The sequence below is a fragment of the Magallana gigas genome, chromosome 7 (assembly GCF_963853765.1).
Source record: "Magallana gigas chromosome 7, xbMagGiga1.1, whole genome shotgun sequence".
Classification (NCBI taxonomy): Eukaryota; Metazoa; Mollusca; class Bivalvia; order Ostreida; family Ostreidae; genus Magallana; species Magallana gigas.
In genome coordinates this window covers 32,574,904-32,599,015 of record NC_088859.1, presented here as the reverse complement: position 1 = coordinate 32,599,015, position 24,112 = coordinate 32,574,904, and the positions used below count along the sequence as shown (strand labels likewise).

Genomic DNA, 24,112 nt, shown 5'->3' with positions numbered 1-24,112 from the left:
GGCATTACTTTATGGATGATAATAGGACGTCTTCACATGAGAGATGTGAGAGATGCGTCTAATGTTTCTTTGACAGTCCTGTTTTCGTTTTCTGTTCCATTGTCGGTGATCTGAACTGACGGTTTCAGTTGCTTCAAGTTTCTCGTTGCGCAAGTCACACACTTGCTAACATAATCGTACAATTCTTTGTACAAATTAGGCCAGTAATATTTCTGCCTTATTGCATCAAACGTCTTGTCAATTCCCAAGTGACCATTGTCATCATGATACTGTTTAATTACACCAGAGCGATAATGAAATGGTACATACAGTCTTAAGATAGGATCATTGTCAGCATTTGTTAAATAATAGAGAACATTGTCGATAAGTATATGTTTTTCTCCTGCTGATTTCTTCGCTTGTCCTAATTGCAACTGTCTGATGAGTAAAGCTATTCCTGGGTCCTTGGCTTGTTCATCGGCTATGTTAACTTCACCATCTTCCGTCAACTCAATATTTGGTTTATATGGAATGTCTGGTTCTCCAATGTAAAGGTTGGTATAATCCCTTGGATTGATGGCATTAGAGTTGATGAAGTTGATTTCTAACGAATTATCATGTGCATCAGATTCATCTGCTTCACTTGTTTTCGACCCAACATCAAGAGGGGTTCTGAATAAAAGATCTGCACATGTGTTCTCTGTACCTGGAATGTACTCAATTTGGCAGTTATATCCAGCAATGCTTAGAGCCCATAGTTCAATCTTCTTGTTCTTCATTGGTGCATCAAGAAGGTATTTCAAGGGTTTATGATCAGTCCGTATGATGAATTTTGCGTTATGTAGATAATGATCTAACTTCTGGAGCGCAAAGTGTATTGCAAACGCTTTTTTTCCACAGTCGACCAACGAGTCTGGGTATCCCTTAGCTTGTGGGATAAGTAATATAGTGGTTTCTCTTTCCTGACTCCTAGAATTACTTCATCATCATTATCGTTCATTGGCTGAACCAAAGATGCGCCGACGGCTGTATCCAAGGCGTCTGTGTACAATAGATATTCTTTGTTCGGATCGGGGTACGATAGTAAAGGAATAACGGTAAGACTGTTTTTGATATAATTAAAAGCCTGCTGACACTGATCATTCCACTTGAACTTGGCGTACTTCTTTGTGAATGAAACTAATGGCTCTGCAATCTTTGAAAAGTTCGGTACATATCTCCGATAGTAACTACACATTCCAATGAAACTTCTTACTTCTCTGACACTGGTAGGACTAGGTAGGGATCGAATAGCAGCCACTTTATCAGGGTCTGGTCGTACTCCTCTCTTGTCTATGATGAATCCTAAATACTGTGTCTGTTCTTTCATAAAGGAGCACTTCTTGGCTTTCAACTTTAGTCCATGTTGTCTCAGTCTATCGAACACTGTCCTAAGGTGTCTTTCATGTTCTTCAATTGACTTTGAGAATATGAGAATGTCATCCAAATAAGCTAATACGAACGAATCGAGTCCCTGTAACACCACACTCATAAGTTCGGAGAATACTTGTGGTGCATTACACAGCCCAAATGGCATCACATTAAATTCAAATAGTCCTCTGTGACACACAAAAGTGGTTTTCTCTTTATCTTGTTCCTGAATCTGCACTTGCCAATATCCGGACTTCAAATCCAAGGAGGTGAAATATGAGGCTTTTCCTAATTGGTCAAGTAAATCATCAATGAGAGGTAAAGGCCAAGAATTAGTCTTTGTAATTTTATTCAATTGTCTAAAATCAACACAAAATCTTTTTGAACCATCTTTCTTTTCAACCACAACAGTAGGGAAACTCAAAGATGATTTTGATCTTCGAATAATGTTAGAGTCAAGCATATCATCAATGGCCTTGTCTATAATCTTACGTTTGTTTAAGGGTGTCCGGTAAGGCTTCATTTTTATCGGCGAATGATTTTCATTTGTATTGCATTTGTGTGTCCTAAATCCGCATCAGTGCTGGAAAATAAATCGCTGTTTTGATCAACTAACCTCTCTATCCTTGGTCGATGTTCTGGTGGGACATTATGTTCCGTCATCGGGTCTTAAAATGCTTTATTGTTTGTCGTTTCCATAGTTGATGGTTCAATTGATGTCTCATCGACGGCGTCTATTTTCCCAATGACATATCTATCCTCGTTTGATCTTAAAGGTTTTGTTGGTGTTGTTGACCAATAATACATGAACTTTGCGTGATTTCTTCGTTCGAGCAACGGCACTACCTATCATAAGTCCTGGTTCATCATTTATAAAACATTTGTCTATAGCATTCACTTCCACAGTTTTATAATCAAAGTTGGCATGATTTTTATGTCTTACATAACAAACAGTCGATGTCTGAGGTGGAAGGATTGTTTTCCTACATGCACGTAAAATAGAAGCAATATGAATATCTTCAACCATAGGGACATACGTTTTACCAATTCGTAAACTCCCAAAATCAAAATAAAGCCTGACACCATTTTTAACCAACCAATCTCTTCCCAATATGAATGATCTGTTAACATTTTTAACAACACAAAATTCATGAACAATGTCAAACCACCAATTTTAGATTCAATATTTGTACAACCTTCAATTTTCAAATCGGCGCCATTTACAGATTTTAAATTAACTTTTGGTTTTGACAACTTAGAATGATGAGGGAGGGACCAATAAACATCAGAATTCATTAACGACACAGCGGCGCCTGTATCTAAAAGAGGTCTAAACTTTTGTTTCCCAATTTTAATAATATACATGAATTAGGATTTTCTACAGCATTAATTGTAACAGTAGGCAAATTATGAAAACTTTTTTTACATTTGGGTATAGTCCACTAATGCGTTTTCCATAGGCGGTAATGTTAACGTTATGGTTCATAGCTCCGGCCCTAATTTTCGTTCAGCAACGAGGGACCTCTTGAATGAAAGCTCATCAAATTGTCTCTTTCCTGTTAAAATTTCGTGGTTTGAAGTCAGATTCGTTTTCCGGCAAAATGCGTCTGTATTGAAAAACTCTGAAAATGAAAGTAAAAGTAGGGAATTTCTCAGTTTTGGAAAGGGTGTACATCAAACAATTTCATTTCTTTTCTTCAAATGATAATTCAATTTTGACACTTATTTTTAAAATTGCAAATCCTCTTTTCTGACATGTGTCAAGCATTCTGATTTAAAATGTCCCAATAAATGTATATACACTCTGCAAGTACAGGGACTATTTTGCTTAAAGGCACTACTTTGTTGTCCTACCGATTCTAAAAATAGTTAGAGGGATATACCCATTTGCTCCCCCCAACGGTCCCATCTTGGACGGAGCCCCATAGTTTAATCTTCAAGATTTTTGTTTTCCCCCGCTTCTATCGATGCGACTTGTTTTCCTAGACATTTAAAACTGTAATGGCCCCTCTTATGACAGTCCCAACAAATGATTTCAGATCTGGGTCGATTTTGATCAATAGTCAAAACTTTTTTTATGAACAACCTTAGGCTTATAAAAAATCCGCGGCTTGCGTTCTTGCTTTTGTTGATTACGCGGTTATGTTTCGCGCCTAACTCGATAATGATCAATTTCCATTGGTTCGCCAGAATCATTGCACGGTGCAAAGTGATTTTGGCCAGTTCGCAATTGAAATCTTTGTTGCAAATTGAACTGTAGTCGGTCTGAATTTAGTCCGTCAATGAAATACCCTACAAGTTGTATTTCTGTTACACCATGAGCTTGTTCGTCAAGAGAAAATAATCTTTCAGCGTAAATTTGAACATTTTCATTGTTTTCTTGTTTCACTCGTTTCAAAAGCATAAATGCATGTTGTGCGTCAGTCACGTCAGCAAATCTCTGAGATAATTCAGTTTTCAGTGCATCCCAACTAACCCCAGGGTCCCTTTCTCCCTGTGTCCCTAGTGAATGAAATCACTAACAGCCCCAGAACTTGCTTTAAATGCAATGAACTTTACTTTTTCCACTTGAACCCTCTCTAATAATGCATGTTTCTCAACAGCCTTAATCCATCTTTTAAAAACTTTAGGATCCCCGTCAAAAGGTGTGATTTGACTTGTTCCAAAATTTTGATTTAAATTATTCATCGTAAATGACAAATCTTGAATAGCAGATATAAAAGCTTCTTCAGACATGATATTTCGCATTGTGTTTGTGGCAATGTCAAGACAAAAACTTACCAAGAGAGGATATAGATGATCCAAAATTTTCCCTTGGCAACTTGAACCCGTTCGAGATAAGCGGTAGCTGGTAAGAATATCTTTATCCTGTCGTAAGGCACCAAAATGACTCTGTACATGTAACACAGCACAAAGAAAACAGAGTACTAATATAAATAAGTTTAATAAGGTTATTCAACAAATAATAAAAATAATAATATTTTGTATAATTAACAGTTCCGATCTAATTTCACAGTTCTCTCCAATTATAGTTCATTAATAATCCATATCAAAAACAAAAGAGGTATCAAGCACTTAATGTATTTATGATTACCACGCCATGGTAAAGATATTCATATCAAACCCAAAAGAGGTACTGTGCACTTAATGTTCATTTATGATCAGCACGCCATGGTCAAGATGTCTCCCTGGCTATCAAATCAATCCGGCACAAAAGGTATGTTTATTCATGACCATCACTGCATGGTCAAAATTATCCTTGGTTGTTATCGGGTGCTTGTACTCTCATTCATAAATCCCACACAGGTTTAAATTACTGTCCAGGTAAACGGGTACAAAAATAGATAAATGCAACATACATTAATATCATACAGTGGTAGCAACGTTATTGTTGACAAACGACACGCACGATTCTGATAAACGAACGATCACGCAAGATACACGAACGATCACGCACGATACACGATCACTAACTTACTGAATTTTCACGATACACGAACAAAAACGATAAAACACACAACAGAACGATTCTACACCATTAAACACGCAAAATCAAAATTGAATTTTCAGGTTAGAATTCACGAAACGTATTGCTTTAATTTGTATTGCTATATGTTGTGTTTTATTGAAAAGCGACATGTACTTCAAGTCACGCACTGTTTTATATTTTACGAGTAAACAATTTTAAACATTCATACAGAAATATGTAGGATTCCACAAAAATTATTGTCTGCATAACGAATACTAAATTCTATCATAAGTTAAAGAACATTAAGTGTAAAAGAAATGAAGATAATGCATAAACTACACGAAATTATTTATATACAGGTTGATTGTTAATGTAATTCAATTCCCTTACGTACGATTTAATTATGCAGGATACAGGTTAATTTGTTACCTTGTTCTATAGAATTTCAATATTTTGCATCTAATATTTTCATAATTTACAGTACATAATTGATTCATTTCTATATATTCTAAATTTCAAAGCGTCTAAATAAATATTTCAAATAAATGTTTATACAATGTACCAGATAGGAATGCGTATCGTATTTGCAAGAAAAATCGTTGCGAATAATCGTTTAGTTTAAAACGGGGAATGGGGAAGCTTGACCGCTTTCATTCAACGTGTCACTTTTGCTAATAAGATTAAGATTATTTGTCAAGACCCAATGGATGCTTGATATAGACTGATTATAAAATTATGCAAAACGAACTCGACCGAACAAAGGAATGAGCTATGGAAATACTTACTAAATGTATTTAACGACGAAAGAGAGAATGAATGTTAAAAAATAATGAATAAACTGTCAATGTTCTTCCATAAAAAAAAGTTTTAAATTCACATTGTTTTACAAAAACTACTTGTCGTTGTTTTGAAGAATAAATCTTGGCATTCCGTAAAAAAAGTTACAAAACGAAAAACCCGCACGATCACGCACGAACTCGCACGGTGAAAAACGCAAACCAATTTTCCTGATCACTTGTCGGTTGGATTAACAATTCTGAACGGTCTGCCTTTTTCAAATGCAAATAAAAGTAATAAACAGCAATTTTGAAAAGTTCACCGGGATATGAACTTGGTTGGTACGGGATTAAATCTTCTGATTTCAAATTTTAACTTTGATATAATTGAAAGGGTTCTACATTTTGTCAAATAGGGAAATTTAAACTTCTTAAAACATAATTCAGGGCAAAATGCAAATAAAACTGTCATTTCTTTTTTATTATGCTTCAGTTTGTTGAATCGTGGCCATATTCGAAGACCGTTAAAATGAAATTAAGGCTTGAATTGGATAAAAGTTCATAAACTGTACAATCTCCGTTCATCTCCGATTACTCCCATATTAGATTTATGCGGTTTTGGTTTTTCAAATATTTAGTCTGAACAAAATGCTGTAAATGTATGGTGGATTTCTGCCATGGTAAAACAAAGGTTACAAGAACATTATATCCAAAAATGGTCTGGTGAAGTATCTGAGCTGTCAAAAGGGCAAATATACAAGATTTTTAAGAAAAATGTACTTATCATAATTACATTAATATATTGCACATAAGCTCAGAAATATTTTTGTAAAATTTAGAATCTCAAACCACCATCTCTCAGTGAAGACTGGGAGATGATACAACATTCCTTTACACCAAAGAATATGTAAACTCTGTAATCCAGGTCAAATTGCAGAAGAATTCCATTATATTCTTGAATGTAAAAAGTAATTGACGTTTTGACATAAATATCTTGATGATAAACACTGTTCAGCAAAAAATACTAGGTTGTCTTTTGAACTTGTGTCTTGTACTAACGTTACAAATCTGAAAAAATATGTTATTTCCTCCATAATTTTATTTCATCATATTTTCATTATATATATATATATATATATATATATATATATATATATATATATATATATATATATATATATATATATATATATATATATATATATATCTATTATTTTTATGCCTACTTAATATTTATTTACTATATATCTATTCATTTATAAAATGTACCTCAGATTTCTGAAATATATATATATATATATATATATATATATATATATATATATATATATATATATATATATATATATATATATATATATAGTGAAACACAATAAAATTCACAGTGGTCGGCGAGTTATAGATAAAAAGTAAAATAAGAAAACACGAAAAACGTTCAATATACAGGAGGTATGATAGATCGGAATTATTAGCCAGTAAACATCCGGAAAAAACCATTGATATTATTCCATTTGTACATACCTTTAATCCAAGAAATATGAACATTACGCCAATAATTCATCAGTTTAATAATATCCTCATCAACGACCAATCCACGAAAGAAATTTACAAAGATGTAAACTTCATTAACAGTAGACGTCAGCCTAAAAATCTAAAACGAATATTGTGCACTTCCCATTTTGATACTAAACACACAGTTACTAAGTGTAGAAGGCTGCAACGAGTACTATATTGGGGAAACAAGCAATCCACTTCGGGCCCGTGTGCGTGTGCATAAACAACACATAAACACCCCGGGATATCGACAGATACCGTTAAGTGAACATTTGGATACTTGCGGCAATAAACAGTTTAAGATATTTCCATTTTACAAACTGTTGAGTGACAGCAACGTTCAAAGAAGAGAAAAAGAAAAACATTTCATCCGTATTTTTAAACCCAAATTGAACTGTCTGTAATAATAATGTATTGAATTGTGTATTATCTACTATGTTGCATATTATATTTTTTCCGCTAAATCTAGCTATGACGTCATAATAGACATTGCCGTTCAACGTTCAAGTTTTTTTTACGTCACGTTACTATGTTACCATTATATAGCTTTAAAATGAAAGCACTTAAGCTATATTGAACGTTTTTCGTGTTTTCTTATTTTACTTTTTATCTATATATATATATATATTATTATATATACTTACTGATAGACTTCACGTACATTTCATGGTTTGAGTGAATGAACTGAATTGAATTGACATTTCGATTTTAATTGGTTTTTTCGCATTTATTTACGAATATACTTACTATTTATGTTTCCCTCGTTTAGAATTTTCATGAACTGGCATGGACCGTAGTTGACAAGTTAACACTATTGAATAAAAAGAATTCTGCTTTAATACGATTCCATTTTATTTCAAGAAGAACAGAAATAATGAGGCATTGCGCTCTTAAATAACCAAATACAAACAAACAAAAACAAAAAACAAGCAAACAACACCAAAAAACAAAAACAAAAAACAAAAACAACAAGACTTTTGTTGCTATAGCAACAAAAATGTCTTCCGTTCCTCATGTATCAATCTGCACATAAAAATCCATTTGACTTGTGAACAGAAAAGGGATATAATATATACTGTAAAGGAATCCAAAGAAATTATTTCTAAGTTAAACAAAACAAAAAGTCAGTTATAATATCACGTTGAAAAAAGGTTTTTGTCATTGGACCGGAAAAGAACAAACGGAAGTGATTTAAGAAATTGAAAGTAGATATTTTAGTACATTTACCTACGGTACGTTACTTTTCATCAAATTGAGTAAAGTGTTTTAAAAAGAACTAAATTTAAAAAAAAAATACTTCTCTTGCTTGAACGCTTCGAGTGAGAACCGGAAGTGATGTACGACCAAATGAAACCCGTTTAACACATGTTCAATCAAATGTCCATCATCCATTTATTTTCGTGTCATGATCTCTCACAGTTTCTGAGATCTTTTGGGTACTTTGTTTTTAGAAAGGAAGGCTACCTATGATATTTGAGATGTCTTACCGGAAGTAGAACTTTTTTTAGTTGTTTTACCATGTGTAGATGACCTTTTGTATTTCTACAGCTAAAATGTTACTTCCATGCTAAATAACCAAAATATTTTTAAACAAATAAAATTGGAAGTACTTCCTGTGACGACCGGAAGTAACGTAAAAAAAAATAGTGTTAACACATGTTCATACATAATTCTATCACCCCACAAAGTTTGGTTGTTCAAGTCGTCACCATTTTTGAGATCTCGTCGAAATAAGGTTTTTTGTCTCGGGACAGGAAATGGACAAACAGAAGTGCTCAATGTAAATTGTACTTAATATTTCTTGTATACTTGCCTTTTGTACATTATTTTTCATTTATCTAACTAAAAATGTCAAAGGGAAACAGTTAAACTGATAAACAGCTCGATTTGTTTGAACTCTTCCGGTGTTGACCGGAAGCGACGGAAGACAAAATAAAACCGGTTAAACACATCTTCAATCAAATGTCTTTCATCCATGAAAGTTTCGTGTCTTGATCACTTATAATTTCTGAGATCTCACGGGTAAAAAATGTGTTTTAACAAAGCTACCTGAGATGATTGAGATATCTCAGCGGAAGTAGAATTTTTTTGTTGACTTAACATCACATAGATAACCTATGTATAGATTTATACTTATATATTTCATTTATGGAAAATGAATTTAATGCGTAAAACAACTATTTTTGAAGTGCTTCCGGTGACGACCGGAAGTTACGACAAACAAAACAAAATAGTTTAAACACATCTACATACACAGGTCTATCATCGTACAAAGTTTGGTTGTTCAAGTCTTTACCATTTTTGAGATCTCGAGGTGACAAGCTTTTTCGTCGCGGGACAGGAAACGGACGACCGGAAATGAATTTTCAAAAAATAAAAGAACGTCTCGAGATATTTTCATTCTCTATCATTCCTGAAAATTTCAAGAAAATATATCCAGTCATCTCTGAGAAAAACGGGGAAAAATAAGAATAACTAGACTCTTGTTGCTATAGCAACAAAAAGGTCTTCCGTTCCTCACATATAAATCTGTACAAAAGATCCATTTCTGTTGTAAACAGAAAACGGATATAATTTATACTGTAAAGGAATTCCCAAGAAATAAACAAAACAAAAAGACAAAACGTCATTTTTTTAGTACTTTCTGTGACGACCGGAAGTTACGCCGGATCATACAAAACATAGTAAACATATCTTCATACATTGCCTTGTCTTTCCTCAAAGTTTGGATGTTCAAGTTTTTGTTAGTTATAATATCTCGTTGAGAAAAGGTTTTTGTCTCGGGACCGGAAACGAACGAACGGAAGTGATTAAGAAATTGAAAATACGTATTTTAGTACATTTACCTATGATACGTTATTGTTCATCACATTGAGTAAAATGTTAAAAAAATTCTAATGTTAAAACAAAACAAAAAATCTTTTATTGCTTGAACACTTCGAGTGAAAACCGGAAGTGACGTACGACCAAATGGAACCCGTTCAACACATGTTCATTCAAATGTCCATTATCCATACAAGTTTTGTGTCTTGATGTCTCACTGTTTCTGAGATCTTGGGGGTAGTTTGTTTTTTTAAAAGAAGGCTATCTGAGATATTTGAGATGTCTCACCGGAAGTAGAACTTTTTTTGGTTTTTTTACCATGTGTGGATGACCTCCTGTATTTTTGTAACTAAAATGTTACCTTCCATGCTAAATAACCAACATATTTTTTAAAAATCAGAATTTGGTGTACTTCCTGTGACGACCGGAAGTTACGCCGGTTAAAACAAAATAGTGTTAAGACGTATCCATACACAGGTCTATAATCCTACAAAGTTTGGTTGTTGAAGTCGTTACCGTTTTTGAGATCTCTTCGATATAAGGTTTTTTGTCTCGTGACAGGAAACGGACAAACGGAAGTGCTTAATGAAATTTAAATTTTTTATATCTTGTTTACTTTCCTATTTTACATTATTATTCATCAAAGTAGCTAAAACTATCAAAATTAAAACAGTTTATCGGATAAACAGTTTGTTTTGTTTGAACTCTTCCGCTGTGGACCGGAAGTGACGGACGACAAATGAAACTGTTTAAACACCGTTGGAAATGGAAGACCTTAATAAAAAGAAACATTACAATCACTATAAGGTCTTCCGTTGGAAACGGAAGACCTTAATAAGAAAGAAAGAAAAAACCTAACAATCACTATAAGGTCTTCCGTTGGAAACGGAAGACCTTAATTACCAAAAAAACCAAACAGTCACGACGAAATTGCTTTCGCAAGTCGAAAAATTGTAAGAAATCGACGTATTTTGTGTCATCACATGTTGTTCGGAGTAATAAATCTTTTATTGCATGACTGTTCGTTAGATCTAAAGATTTAATCCCCAAAGAATAATCATATTTCCCTCGATTAAATCCCTCAGGAAATATGATTTTTCTTAGGGGAATTAATCTTCATATTTCACTCACCATCATGCAATAAATGTATAATATTGATGAGCAAAATGAACACCAACGACAACGATATTTATGCGCGGATCTCAAAATTTTCCCCGGCGGGTGGGTGGGGAGGAGGGGTCCATTTTCGATAACTTTACTATGGAAATTTAACAAGTTTGCATTTTCCAGGGTTCAGGACCCCCAACTTCCAACCCTTGTCTAGATCATAAATATTACATTTCTTTACAAAACAGAAACAAAATTTTATCGAGTATTGCATTTCTAAAACATCAGTTATACAGTATGAGCCGCTCAGTGAGCCTTAACCAAGTATGTGTTGTCCCAGGGATAAAATGAAGAAAAGAGAAACCTCAAGACGTTATATAAACACTTTTACGTTTACTAGTACCATACTATTATGATTTTTTTTTTCCTGGTAATTCATCTAATTGATAGTAACCTCTAGATAAGGCAAATAATTGAGTGAAATAGAAATAAACGACGTAGAATGTTGTCAAGGGTTGTCCAAAAAGTTCGCGGACAATTGCGTTTTTTGTCATTTTAAATGGGTTAATAGATACATATTTTATATTTAAATCTTTGTCATGATATTTCAAATCAAACTAAAGTGGTTTTGAATGTTTTCCACAGAGATAAACAAAAGTTTTTATGTATCAAAGAGTCGTGGAAAGTAGGCAAGTCCCAGCGTAAAAATTGTCCAAACTTTGTAATTGAGTTTTTAGATATAATTGTTTATAGTTTTTATAAAAAAAAATTTAAAACTTCATAATCTATTATAATGTAGTCTGTATGATGTACGTCATTTTCATGCATCATTTGAAGCTATTTCCAAACTAGCAGAAGACTTTTAAAAGATTTTACGGCAAGAACATGTTTTTAAAATCGCATGAAAAGCGACGTCAGCTGACCACACGGAACAGCGCGCCATCATAGAGTTATATTTACATCTACCAAGTATTATTCCTTCTATTTCTTACGGAAACTTATAGTTAATTCAGAAAACTATAGAAACAGTCAGACTGAAATCTACACGCCCCATTTATCGATTGGTCGAAATCTACAGCGGCTGAAACTGATAAGAAAATGACAGGACTAAAATTGACACGCCCTGTTTATCGATTGGTTGAAACCTACAGCGACCTAAGGAAAATCACGGACTGTACGAAATGATCATGATGATGTTAGCCTCAAAGTCTCACGAGTGACGATTTGGCTGTTTCACTTAGCTAACGTACTTATGTAGTTTGTACATTAACAGTAATTTAGTGAATTTAACTAAATTTTCATAATCATTTTAATAATTAGTTAAAAGAAATTGTTAATTTAAACAATAAATTGCTTTCTCTTCTTATGAAGGTAGCGATCATTGCAGAAAAAATTACATAACCCGCTAACGCGGGTTATGTATTTTTTCTGCAATGTCGACTGAGGTAACACACCGATAGAAACAAAACAAACTATGAGGGAAACATGAAACACATCGAAAAAGTTCGAGGTTACTTATCCACAAGTGACACAAGCGGTATATTGATGGAGTATGCGTTTGTACCCTCTTACCTAATGGTGAATGCGGCATATAACTCAGAGGCGAGTTCAACAGAGCGAGAGCTCGCGATCGCTCGCCAAAATTTGTGTTGCGGGTATAGGGAATTTTGGCGAGCGCTCTGTTGAACCCGCCTAAGGACTACGACGTTATGGAAACGTCGTTATAACTCGATCAACGTTAGACTGGGCCGTGCGGCCTGTTTAGGCAATGTATATATAATAATAACTACAATACAAAAATGTACATCGCTCTAATTTTTATACATGTACATTATTATACTCTATATTAAAATATTAATTATTAATACTAGTACTTTCCTGATAATGGCGTCGTTATTTTGAATAAAATCACATGTGTCCATGAACCTTTTGGACAACCCTCGTATATAACACTGTGCCGGTTAATTATGCCAGTGGCAAGGTGGCATTTTTGCACCCGCTTAATATGCTGTTTCAGGAAAATCCATGTATACCAAATGGTAGACCATTGTCTAGAGAATATATAACCACTTTTGTTTTCAGTGTGTTTCATCTGACAAGTGAAATATTTACCTTTTAAATTTAATATCCCATAGGAAAATGATGATAAATAAGGAGAATTGATTCTCCTACAGGAAATATTGACAATCCTATAGGATTTTTAAAAAGTCCTATAGGAATTATATTTCCTATAGAAGAATGGTATTTCCTGTAGGAATTTGATTCAGACATGTAGTTTTCCTATAGGATATTAAGTTTGCCTATCGGATTTTATCAAATCCTATCGGAATTGAAATTCCTATAAGAAGTTCTTGTATTCCGATAGGAAATTTAAAATTACCTATAGGAATATTGTGTTTCCTATGGGAAAAACTATTTTCCTATAGGAATTTATTTTTGAAAGGTAAATATCTCACCTGACAGGTGAGATACAATGATAACAAAAGTGGGTGTTAACTCTTTAAGCAATGGTCTATCATATGGCATATTTGAATTTTTCGATATATGCAGCTTAAGCGGGTGCAAAAATGACACCTTGATACTGGCATAATTATCCGGCACAGTGTTATATATATATATATAGATATCATTCTTCCAGGGACTTATATCCTTACGCTAGTATAGAGGTCCCTGAATCTATCCTCTATCTTTTTTTTCTAGATAGATAAAACAAATCAAATCGTCGTGTTATACACAGATTGCCATGCTTGATTATAGAAGTATACATGTAATAGTCCTCTCAGTCTACCGAACCTGCGGCGGTCAGACCAACGATGATGCGACGAAGGGTAATACTATAAAGGTCACTATAGTAAGGTTTTTATTTTTGATGTATGATCTTACTTGTTTGATCCATCGCCCGTTTTTCTCTCGAGATATATATCGATTTTCTCTCAGGCCGGTCTACGTGTGCAAAAGTGATTTAGCCAAAAAGTTAATGTGAGTAATCTTTTCTTGTAACTTTTTGTTACAATTATTTCACAGTTAATGATTAACTCATTATATGTTTCGGGGGTTTTTTTATTTGAAAATCATTTTTTGAGCATTTAATTTTTTAATTGAAGCCATAGTTATGCTTTTTAATTAGTAAAATTAATTTAATGAATTTGGAGTGCCTTTAGTAGTATAGTTTAATCAATGAAAAATTAGTTACTTGGCATATATACATGTAGTGAATCAAAAAGGGTCTTCTCAGTTTGATTTAATAGCAACTGAAAAAAGAAGGTCTACAAGGAAGTTTCACAAAATCTCAATCATTCTCTCAAATGTTTTTTTTTCTTTAAGGGTTTATGTATGTCACGTGATGGCGATTACCAAAAATAGAAGGGATGTCAAATTTACTCGAGCGATAGTCGAATAGTCGTTGATTATATAAAATAATGCTACTGTCACCAACACAATACATATCTTAAACTCAAAAACATTAAAGAACTTATTTATAACTATATTAAAACTCAATATTATACGTACTCGATGTATTTTATTTGAAATTAAATCGAAAAGTATGTAATCTCAGTATCTTTTAGAAATTGTTTTGGCTTTCCTTTTTTCTTGTGACGATTACACACTACTAAGCTACGTTTCACCTCAGGCAAATCAAATGTATCTTGTTCCTTTCTAAGTCCTTGTTTTTTATTTAAACAATATTTTATTCAAATATAACATTATAAAGGATTAGGCAGCAGACACAACCTAGCTCCTTCCCTGCTAAGTAATTGTCCTGTGCCATATCAGTAATTAAAATTTATTGATTCTAAAAACAAACGACTTATGATGATTATTAACAGGAAGAAAAAAAATATTTGTACAACCACCTAATCCATTAACTTATTCAATTTTATTTTACTTTATTACGAGTAAACGACTAAAATATTTTAGACGAGAATCATAATGACGGAGCGAAAGATTACTCGAATGCTCTTTGAGATCCTTAAAAATAGTAAAATTTATATATAACACCAGAGGAAAAATAAATTAGGATAATATTATGATTGTGCTCAGTTCAGAAAGATTCAACCCAAGTTTTGTAACAGGCCGCGTGCTCATTCAACATAACATGCTGCAATATCGCAACATAACATGCTGCACTATCGCAACATATCATGCTGCAATATCGCGGAGCAGAGCGGAGAAAAATGCCCATATTTTTGTGTTTGGTCAACCCATTGCTTTTTCTTGTAAGCAGAGTTGTCTAATTTTGATCATCGTAATTTATTAAATGAGAAATACCATATGTCTGAATCCTGAATAATTGCAGTTTTGGTAATTAGTGGTTTGTGAGTCACAACAACGAAAACCTTTACGCCTTGATTGATTCTTTCAGACTGTGAGTGTCATTCAGAGCAGCATGTCGTTGACCGTTGTAAAAAAGGCAGCTGTTCTTATTATTTTCCTCCAGACAGTGCACCTAGTACTTTGGTATTCTTCAGTAAAAGGCAAACCCCGTGCTATGTATGAACAGAATGGCAACATCTGTAAGCGTATGATAAACAAGAATAAATATTTCCCTTTCAAACTTTTATTTTGATCCCTACAGAAAGAAACATTTAGAATTGCTTGAAATAAGATATAAATAAGTCACGAGTTTTGTTTCTTTTATTGCCATTATAGTGTAATGTGTCTGTACAGTATAAACATAAGATTGTTATCATGCTATTTTGGAAACAAATACTAGTATTGCACATTCTTGTAATTTGTCTTTGTTTTTTTGTTTTTTGAAGCTGTAAACATATGTCCCCTTATTCCGCAAGGCTTAGGTAAGTTTTAAACATTCATTTTCACGGTAAATGTTACGCTGATATAATAATAAAGAACATTTACGCAAAAAATGACTTCCAACACTGAATTATTCCTTTTGCATTATAAACATTCCATCTGTATTTTTCAAGATTTATTTATAGCAGAAGCAATAGGCTGAATTTGGAGTATGAAAATCGGAACTGTTGTATTATGAACTTAATTGACGATGTAAAAGTATACACATATTGGTAGTAGGATACGATCGAGAGATATTAGTAAATGTTAAAGAAGATGGGTGGATAAGGCGTGTAAAATGCCCATACGCGGTCGGACAGGCTACTGAAAAATTAAAGTATCAACAAATCTGATGGTTTTTTTTAATCATTTAAAACAATATATATTTAACGAATCATTGGTTTTTAACCTGTAGGTATGTTCAATACTTGGAATATGTTGACTCAAACAGGCGTATACGTATCAAAACCTGCAAATACTGTCATTTTTTAGAACTTCAAGGCATTTTCTTTTATAGAGTTGGTCTGTGCTCCATATTTTTCTCATAATCTTATTAAGGTCTATTGGAAAAAAACCCGATTTCAATCAACAAAAACGTGGAGAAATGACCCACTATACATTTAAAATATCATTTTGTGTCCCAACAATTGAACGTTTTGAAAAATAATTCAAGTCCGGTAGTTCGTGGCCTTAGTCACACATAATATTTAAAAAGCACACTTTGTTTTGTCTGAAATGGCTCAGTGGTTAGAGTACCTGGCATAAGCTAACCTTATATAATCTAGGGTTTTTATGTAACGTGTTCGATACTACCAAAACTTCCGACAATATTTTTTTTCTTATTTTTTGTTAAATATATTAAAAACTGACTATAGTTAGAAATTTTGCTTTTGCAAAGTTGTATTATAATATATTTGAATAGATTTAATTGGGGAAAAATTCAAAATTGTATTTCACTACTAAACCGAATGGGCATTTGCGCCATGTTATTCCCCATCTTCTTTGCATGAATAATTTAAAAAAAATCGTGATAGATGAGAGTGTGAATTTTTTTTAAAATGGCGATGTGATGAACCTTGTTATGTTATAGTACAGGAAATTAGCCGATTAAAGATGAAATGGTTTAACGTCAGGTGCCTGGCAGTGTGGTTTTGATGTTGTTTGTGCAAGTATAGTTCAAAGTTGTGACGTCTTTAGACATCATATCTTTACGTTTTGACCACCTCGTTTTTAGTAATAAATCAAGAGGCTTTATGCAAAAGAACATATAAAAAGTAGATATAGGATTTTTTCTTCGACTTGTGTGATTTCTATCCTAACTATATGTCAATATCAAAATCATGGGGAGATGGACAGGTAATTTATTTCTTAATTTGCTCCAACAACGTCATTCTAGACAGGACCAACACATCGAAACAGAATAGGGAAAACAAGTACTTAGTAATCATCGTACACTAATCGAACAACTTCGAATTCTATTTTTGAACTATTTTTGAACTTTGAGATCACGCAAGCATTAATCAATTAACTCCAGATTTTGCCCATGTAAAAGCACTCATTTTACACTTTTACTCCTTCACAGTTGGTAAAATCAATGTGGAGAAAAGTAACACAGACTGGTTGAAGATAGAAAGCAAATACACCATGGTGTCGAATGGCAGTCATCATCCCGAAAACTGCAGTGCAAGACACAAAGTAGCGATTCTTGTACCATTTCGAGATCGGGAAAGCCACCTTAGAATTTTTCTGAATCACATGCACGCCTTTCTAATGAAACAGCAACTGGAATATGCAATCTACGTTGTGGAGCTTGTAGGTTTGATACATGATGTTTATGAATTATAACACGACATTTCACAGTGCACCTTATGTAGTCCACAACAACTACATGTATATATATCGACCGTTATGTCTAGCGGCTATACTAAACCATGCCATACCCAAACACAACAAGCTAATAATCCCCTTTAATTTCGATAAAACCGATTGCACACCAAGACCAACGTGTACTTTTCCTTACGTTGTCGTAGGTTTTGTTTGTTAAATTCTTGTTTTATGTGCATTTCTGCTTGTAAATATTGCAGTGACCTGAGTATTTAAAGTAACTTTTATCTTGTCTGAAAAAAGTGCGTCAATTTGATAATTTCATCGCGACCGAGTAACACGGCGATATAAGATGTACGTCCACCTAGTGGGGACCACTAAAACGATATACCTGTGTTCTAATACTTTGAATTGTTTAGAAGTTTGCGGCTGATAAAGGGGTTGTGAGGATAGCAGCGATGAACGAGAAATATTGCGGACAGTGCATTTACGAGTCGTGTTAAAAAAGTTTTAATTATTCAAATATTCACTTTCTTAAAAATCCATGTACTTGTATAACAAAATTTATAATTGGCCGTTGTCCATTAAGTATCAAACCACTCTTGTTATAAAAGTGAATCTCACCTGATCGACAGTTGAAATAACCGCATTTAAAAATAATATTCCATGAGGAAAATAATTCCAAAGCGAGATATAGTTTACCTATAGGATATACATGTATATATATATATTTTGTGGAATATGGAATATTTTGGTATTTTTTTCTTACAGAAAATTCGGTTTTTCACCGGATTTTAAAGTATACTAGTTATTTAAATATAATATTATATCAGTTTTATACCGTATGTTTTTTCGAAATATCTTAATATGATGCAGTGAAAATTTTGAATACGGTAGTTTACATAATTGTAGAACATTGAAATCGACATTATAGAAAACTTATCATGTAAGAAAAACGAGATATATCAAATTGTCTTTAAAGCAATAATTGTGATAAGCTAAACCCGGTTATACATTCATGTATAATATCTTTTTGAAAGTAAGATTATAAGATTTATTGCAATTTTACACCTTAAGATGTCTAAAAAATGTTCTTCGTAAAAATAAAATCTTTACATTAAATATCGTATTTTTCATTTTTTTTTCTAAATTAACGAATTTACAATTATTTTATAATCATTTAACAACATGTATAAGATGCATAAGAAATTTAAACATCACAGTTCCTTAAACAAGAATATTCTTTACTTTAATTTAAAAACAAAATCTAAAGTTTAACAAGTTTTTGCAAAGGAAAACAGGATTGCTTTTAATACTTGTAGTTCATTGTAATCTGAGATAATTGTTCCTTTAACAATGTTGATAAAGTGTACACAATTTTATGTAAATAGAAAAATATTTCCACATTTAAGGATGTAAGGTAGGGATAATTACTATAATTTTAATTTCAATGTAAAGTATATAGTAAAATCAAAAAATTGGAAAGGGTTGTTCAGGTTTGATTTGATAAAATTTTTACAGTATTTTTTTTTTTTACATTTACTATGTGTACAGGATAAAGACATACCATTCAACAGAGGGTTTTTATTCAACGTTGGGTTCATGGAGGCAACCAAAGACAAGGAATTTGGTTGCTTTGTGTTTCATGATGTCGATCTCTTGCCTCTGAATGATCAAAACCTTTACCAATGTCCAGACCAACCAAGACATATGTCTGTTGCTATAGACAAGTACAAATTTAAGTAAGTGGTCCACCATTATGAACTGATGTCGAAACCAAAACTATCATACGGAAAAGCACATGTACTTATTTAAGGAATAAGAAATCATTCTTTGAGTATTATGAGGTGTTAATTTTGATCGGGGCGTCATCAAATCCAATAGTCTAAGAGCCCAAAGGGCTTTATGATAGATTTGATCACGCCCCGACCGAAATTATCACCTCATAATGTTCAAAGAATGATTCCTTTTTACTTATATTTATATACTAGTCATTTTAAGCTATCGTTAAATTTGAAATGTAAAGATAAATTAGCAAACCCCGCTGGCGCCTCAATTTAGCGTCATTTGAAGTTATTGGTTATATAGTACAAACTCGATATTTAGTGTTAACACAGGCAAAGACACTGAAAAATGTAAATAGGTTAAGCTATGAATAATAAATATAACTAGACACGATCTCGTTGCGAGCAACGAGGAGGTCTTCCGTGCGATTTTTTGAAGGTTATATGACCTTGACTATGATATTTGACCCTTTATCTCCTTATTGGGGCAACAAAAAAAATTGATGGTTGAATTTTATTAGGAACATCATTCTCAGCATTTTATTCTATATTGATTTTCAAAATAATGTTTTTTAAAATATTTGTTCTGTTTGAGGTATGTTATCAAAGTTTGGTACTTCTGGTCCCTTAAAACCCCTTAATACGGAACACATGATAAAATAATTATAATATGTTGTTAAATAAATGTGAGATGAACATTTTTGCTTCCTAAACATATAACAAAACATTTTTCAGTAAAGTGCTATGGAAGACAGACTTTAGAGCCCTTTTGGTCCCTAAATTGAAGGGCCAGCCCCTTTTTCTTGGCATCGTACGAAAGTTCTTTTGATATTAAACATATTTTGTTCAACAAGTGTTTAGAAATTCTTTGCCGTTTTTGAGCTATCTGGGATATGACGTTTTAGGGGCCGACCCCTAATCTCCTTATTGGGGCCAGATAACGAAAATTTTATGATTGAATATTGTTTAAAACATCATTCTAAGCATCTTTTATTCTATATTGCTTTTCAAAATATTTGTCCTTTTTGAGATATATTCGATCGAAGTTTTGGACTTTTGGCCCCTTAAAACCCCGAATTACGTAACGCATAATAAAAAATTTATAATGTATAGTTTAATTAGTAAAAGATGAACATTTTTGCTTCTTAAACATATTACAAAATATTTCTCAGTAAAGTGCCATAGGAGAAAGACTTTAGAGCCCTTTTGGCCCCTTATTTAAGGGACCAGCCCCTTTTTCTTGTTATCAAACGGAAGATCCTGTAAATATAAATTTTATTTGCTCTATATGTTATGGTAATATATTTTCAGGAAAGGAGATAAAGAACGAAAACCATTAAAAATTACGTCGTTTTTTTAAACTCGATTTTCGGGTCCAGGCGAGCTTCGACGCCTTTGAAGCCAGACAACCACAAATGCCTTTAAACACATCTACAATCTTTTGTCTACAATCCCTGAAAATTTAAATTCAATATCTTTTTTCGTTTAGGAGGAGATAGCAGGACAAAATGACCCTCTAAAAATTACTAAAACGTCAATATCTCCCGAACGGAAATGACGTCATTAAAATAAAAAATTATATATAAGGTTTTTATCAATATCTACAAGATCTGAAATTTTCACGAAAATCGGTCAAGTCGTTTTCAAAAAATCGCTTGTACAAAAAAGCGTAAGAAAAAAAAAAAATAAAAGGGAAAAAGAAACAAAGCAATAACAATAAGGTCTTCCGTTGGAAACGGAAGACCTTAATTATATAAGCCCATTTTGTGTATCTAAAAGATTCCGAAAACATGTCTGAAAAATTTGCCCCCCTCGATTTACATTACAACCATCTGAATTTATACTTGTATAGGTTATACTTCTCCGTAAAAAGATTAAGTTGCAAAGAGCGAAGGAGGTTTTATACTCTGAAATGGTTTAGTTGGTTTACGCTATAGAAAATATAATAATTTTTTTGGTTAATGATAAGAAGCGAGCATCAGAATACAATATGTGTCAATCCTGTCCTTTTGTTTTGCAGACTTCTGTATGACGAAAACTTCGGAGGGGTGTCATCGATGTCAAAAGACCACTTTAAAACTATTAATGGTTACTCAAATCTTTTTTTTGGATGGGGAGGGGAAGATGACGATTTATTTAATAGGTGCGTTTAACAAATTTTGATAATAACAGTCAAAGCGTCGACATCCAATTTATTCACGTTTTGGTTTAAACATATTGACTTTGCTTTAAATTTACTATTATTGTTTATATCTAGTTATGAGTAAAGCATATGTTAGATTACCAAAATTGAATTATTTTTCTCTATTCTTGATAGTCTAAATATCAAGGGGGCGTGCGGCAATCTTGTACATTTGAGTATAAGAATGTTAACAATTTCTTGAACTGGTTTGTGTTTGTTCGAAACAGACCACAACTGTTGCCAACAAATAAAAAGCATTAAATATGAGGTTCTACATGTTTTGTGTGCAAATTATACACACAAGAGCAGAATTATGCATTTATAATCACTAAGAACTGCGCAGTTACAGACTTAAAAACAAGATTGAAAAATCTGAAAAAACCTGAAAGGGGGTCGATGTCGTGTACCCTACAACCATTTGATGAGGAAAAGGCCAAACGTTCCTATTTAGGTTGCAACTTTGTCTTGCAGTAAGGTATCCTATTCTTAAAATGTGTCTTAGAAACTATCTGTTCTAAAGAGATATATTTGTATGTGTCTATAGAGGTACATTGGATTTTTTAAAATTCTGAAAATAGTTTCCATTCTGACTGATTAATATAGGGTACCCTATATTGAGACAAAGTTACAAAATTAATGTGCAAAATCTAAATCTTTTTCGTAACAAATGGTTATAGAGAGGACGTTAATGAACCTCTTCATATTTTTTCAGATATTTAAAACTCCAAAACAAGTCTGCAGCTGCGCAGTTCGACAGCGCCTCGGAGTGATTAAAAAGCCTATTTTTGTATGCATAATTTGCATAAATAACAACCTGTAGAACCTCATATTCAGTGCTTTTTTTTATCTTTTGGCAACAGTTTTGGCTAGCTTTGGGCAGAAACAAGCCAGTTCAAGAAATGTTTACTTTCTTATGAAGCACATCCCCATTTAAAAATCGAACATAAAGCAGAAGTAAGATGAGGATCAATTTAATAGAGCTTTATTAGCGTTATCCCAATTATTTCATAATGATCCATACAGACTGTTAGCAAATATCAGTATTGATAAGTACAAATAGTCATGGAATGAAATTGTTATCGCAGTGTAATTCCTTTATTATCGTTTTCTGTTTAGGATTGTTTCAAACAAGATGATAATTACCAGGATCCTGAGTAACATAGCGTCATATACTATGCTTCCTCATATCCATGCATCTGAAAATCCTTTACGGTAAACACTTCATGACTGATCGGTTTTTCTGCATTACAAATATCGGTACTAGTTTGCATGGGTATAAAATGTTTTGTTTTGCTAAAGAGAAATATTATTCAAAAGGTATGAAGTTTTAACCACTGGTAAAAACGAATCAACACAGAATAAAGACGGATTAAGCAATTTAAAGTACCATGTTACAGAGAAGATATACAGAAAGTTGTTTGTTCATATAAAAGTGACCATAAATAAAGCAGGTAGGTACAAACAAATAAAGAAAAAAAATATCAATGTCTTAATATGTATGGTAAACCTTATTACTTAATATGCTTAAATTATTGTATGATTTAGAACACTGATTAAGACTGCATTCTAATTTTATAGTTTCCTTTAAAATTAAACTATCATTTTAAGGTTGATATGAACGAGATCAATTTTTAATCTTCTCGCTGGCCATCATTTATAGGGCCCAAAACATTTAGGCTTGGGCATTTATTTCGAGATTTCTACTCAATATACTGAGTTAAAACAATTTAGAATTGTTGATCTAAAGTAATTAAATATTCAAATCTGCATATATTATACCACAGTGCAAGTCCCCATTCTTATCGTGTGTTTTTTTCTTTTTGTTTGATTTTTCAGTTAAATTTGCTTTCTTTTTGTTTACTTCAATGCTGTTAACTTATTGTACTTATATATAATTATCTGATGTTTATTAATGCATTTGACATATATTTCAGATGCTATTGATCAGCTGAAAAGTCGTATCAAAGAATCATCAAAACTGCAGAAACTCTTCAATTTATCGAATTCAACGTTCAAAAAGAAATTGAGAAAACACACCGGATCAAGAATAAAACAGAATAAGTTTTGAAATAAAGACGTTGGGTTTTTGTTTTATCTTTTACCGATTTTTTGAGCGATATTCAAAAGCGATATTCAAAAACAGCGGCTTATTTATATCATTTAACAAGTTATCAGCTTAGTCAATGAATATGGTTAATCAGAAAAATTAAAAAGAAACAATTAGCATACATTACATCGAATTCATCATTCACTCAGTTTAATCAAAGTACTGAAGAACTGACGGGAGTTGATTTTGTCAATGTTTATTTATTTTAAAATGAATGATTTGTTATTTTGCATGACCAGTACATGTAGTTTCTAATTTGAATTACGCACATTTTTATAATATGAATTTTTGGACTTTTTCGAC

The 24,112-nt window shown here is 32.7% G+C and overlaps 1 protein-coding gene across 2 annotated transcripts; it reads left to right on the top strand.

Annotated features, from left to right (window-relative positions):
• Nucleotides 1-3,956: 3,956 nt before the first annotated feature.
• LOC105325109 (beta-1,4-N-acetylgalactosaminyltransferase bre-4) lies at nucleotides 3,957-23,791 on the top strand. 2 transcript variants are annotated; one of them, XM_066066701.1, is made up of 10 exons: nucleotides 13,785-13,946; nucleotides 14,034-14,097; nucleotides 15,482-15,632; nucleotides 15,879-15,914; nucleotides 17,495-17,724; nucleotides 19,291-19,478; nucleotides 21,541-21,663; nucleotides 22,819-22,914; nucleotides 23,020-23,153; nucleotides 23,637-23,791. In XM_066066701.1, exons 3-10 carry the CDS (start codon nucleotides 15,506-15,508, stop codon nucleotides 23,768-23,770), a joined length of 1,068 nt encoding a protein of 355 aa, XP_065922773.1. In that variant the 5' UTR covers nucleotides 13,785-13,946; nucleotides 14,034-14,097; nucleotides 15,482-15,505; the 3' UTR covers nucleotides 23,771-23,791. The 2 variants fall into 2 exon arrangements, with proteins under 2 accessions (XP_065922772.1, XP_065922773.1); XM_066066700.1 differs by lacking the exons at nucleotides 13,785-13,946; nucleotides 14,034-14,097 and adding an exon at nucleotides 3,957-4,240.
• Nucleotides 23,792-24,112: the final 321 nt, after the last annotated feature.

Coding starts and splice junctions, on each gene's coding strand:
- LOC105325109 (XM_066066700.1), top strand. CDS start 15,506: ATGTCGTTGACCGTTGTAAAAAAGGCAGCTGTTCTTATTATTTTCCTC. Junction 15,915..17,494: donor CCTTATTCCGCAAGGCTTAG/GTAAGTTTTAAA, acceptor ACTCCTTCACAG/TTGGTAAAATCAATGTGGAG. Junction 23,154..23,636: donor AGTGACCATAAATAAAGCAG/GTAGGTACAAAC, acceptor CATATATTTCAG/ATGCTATTGATCAGCTGAAA.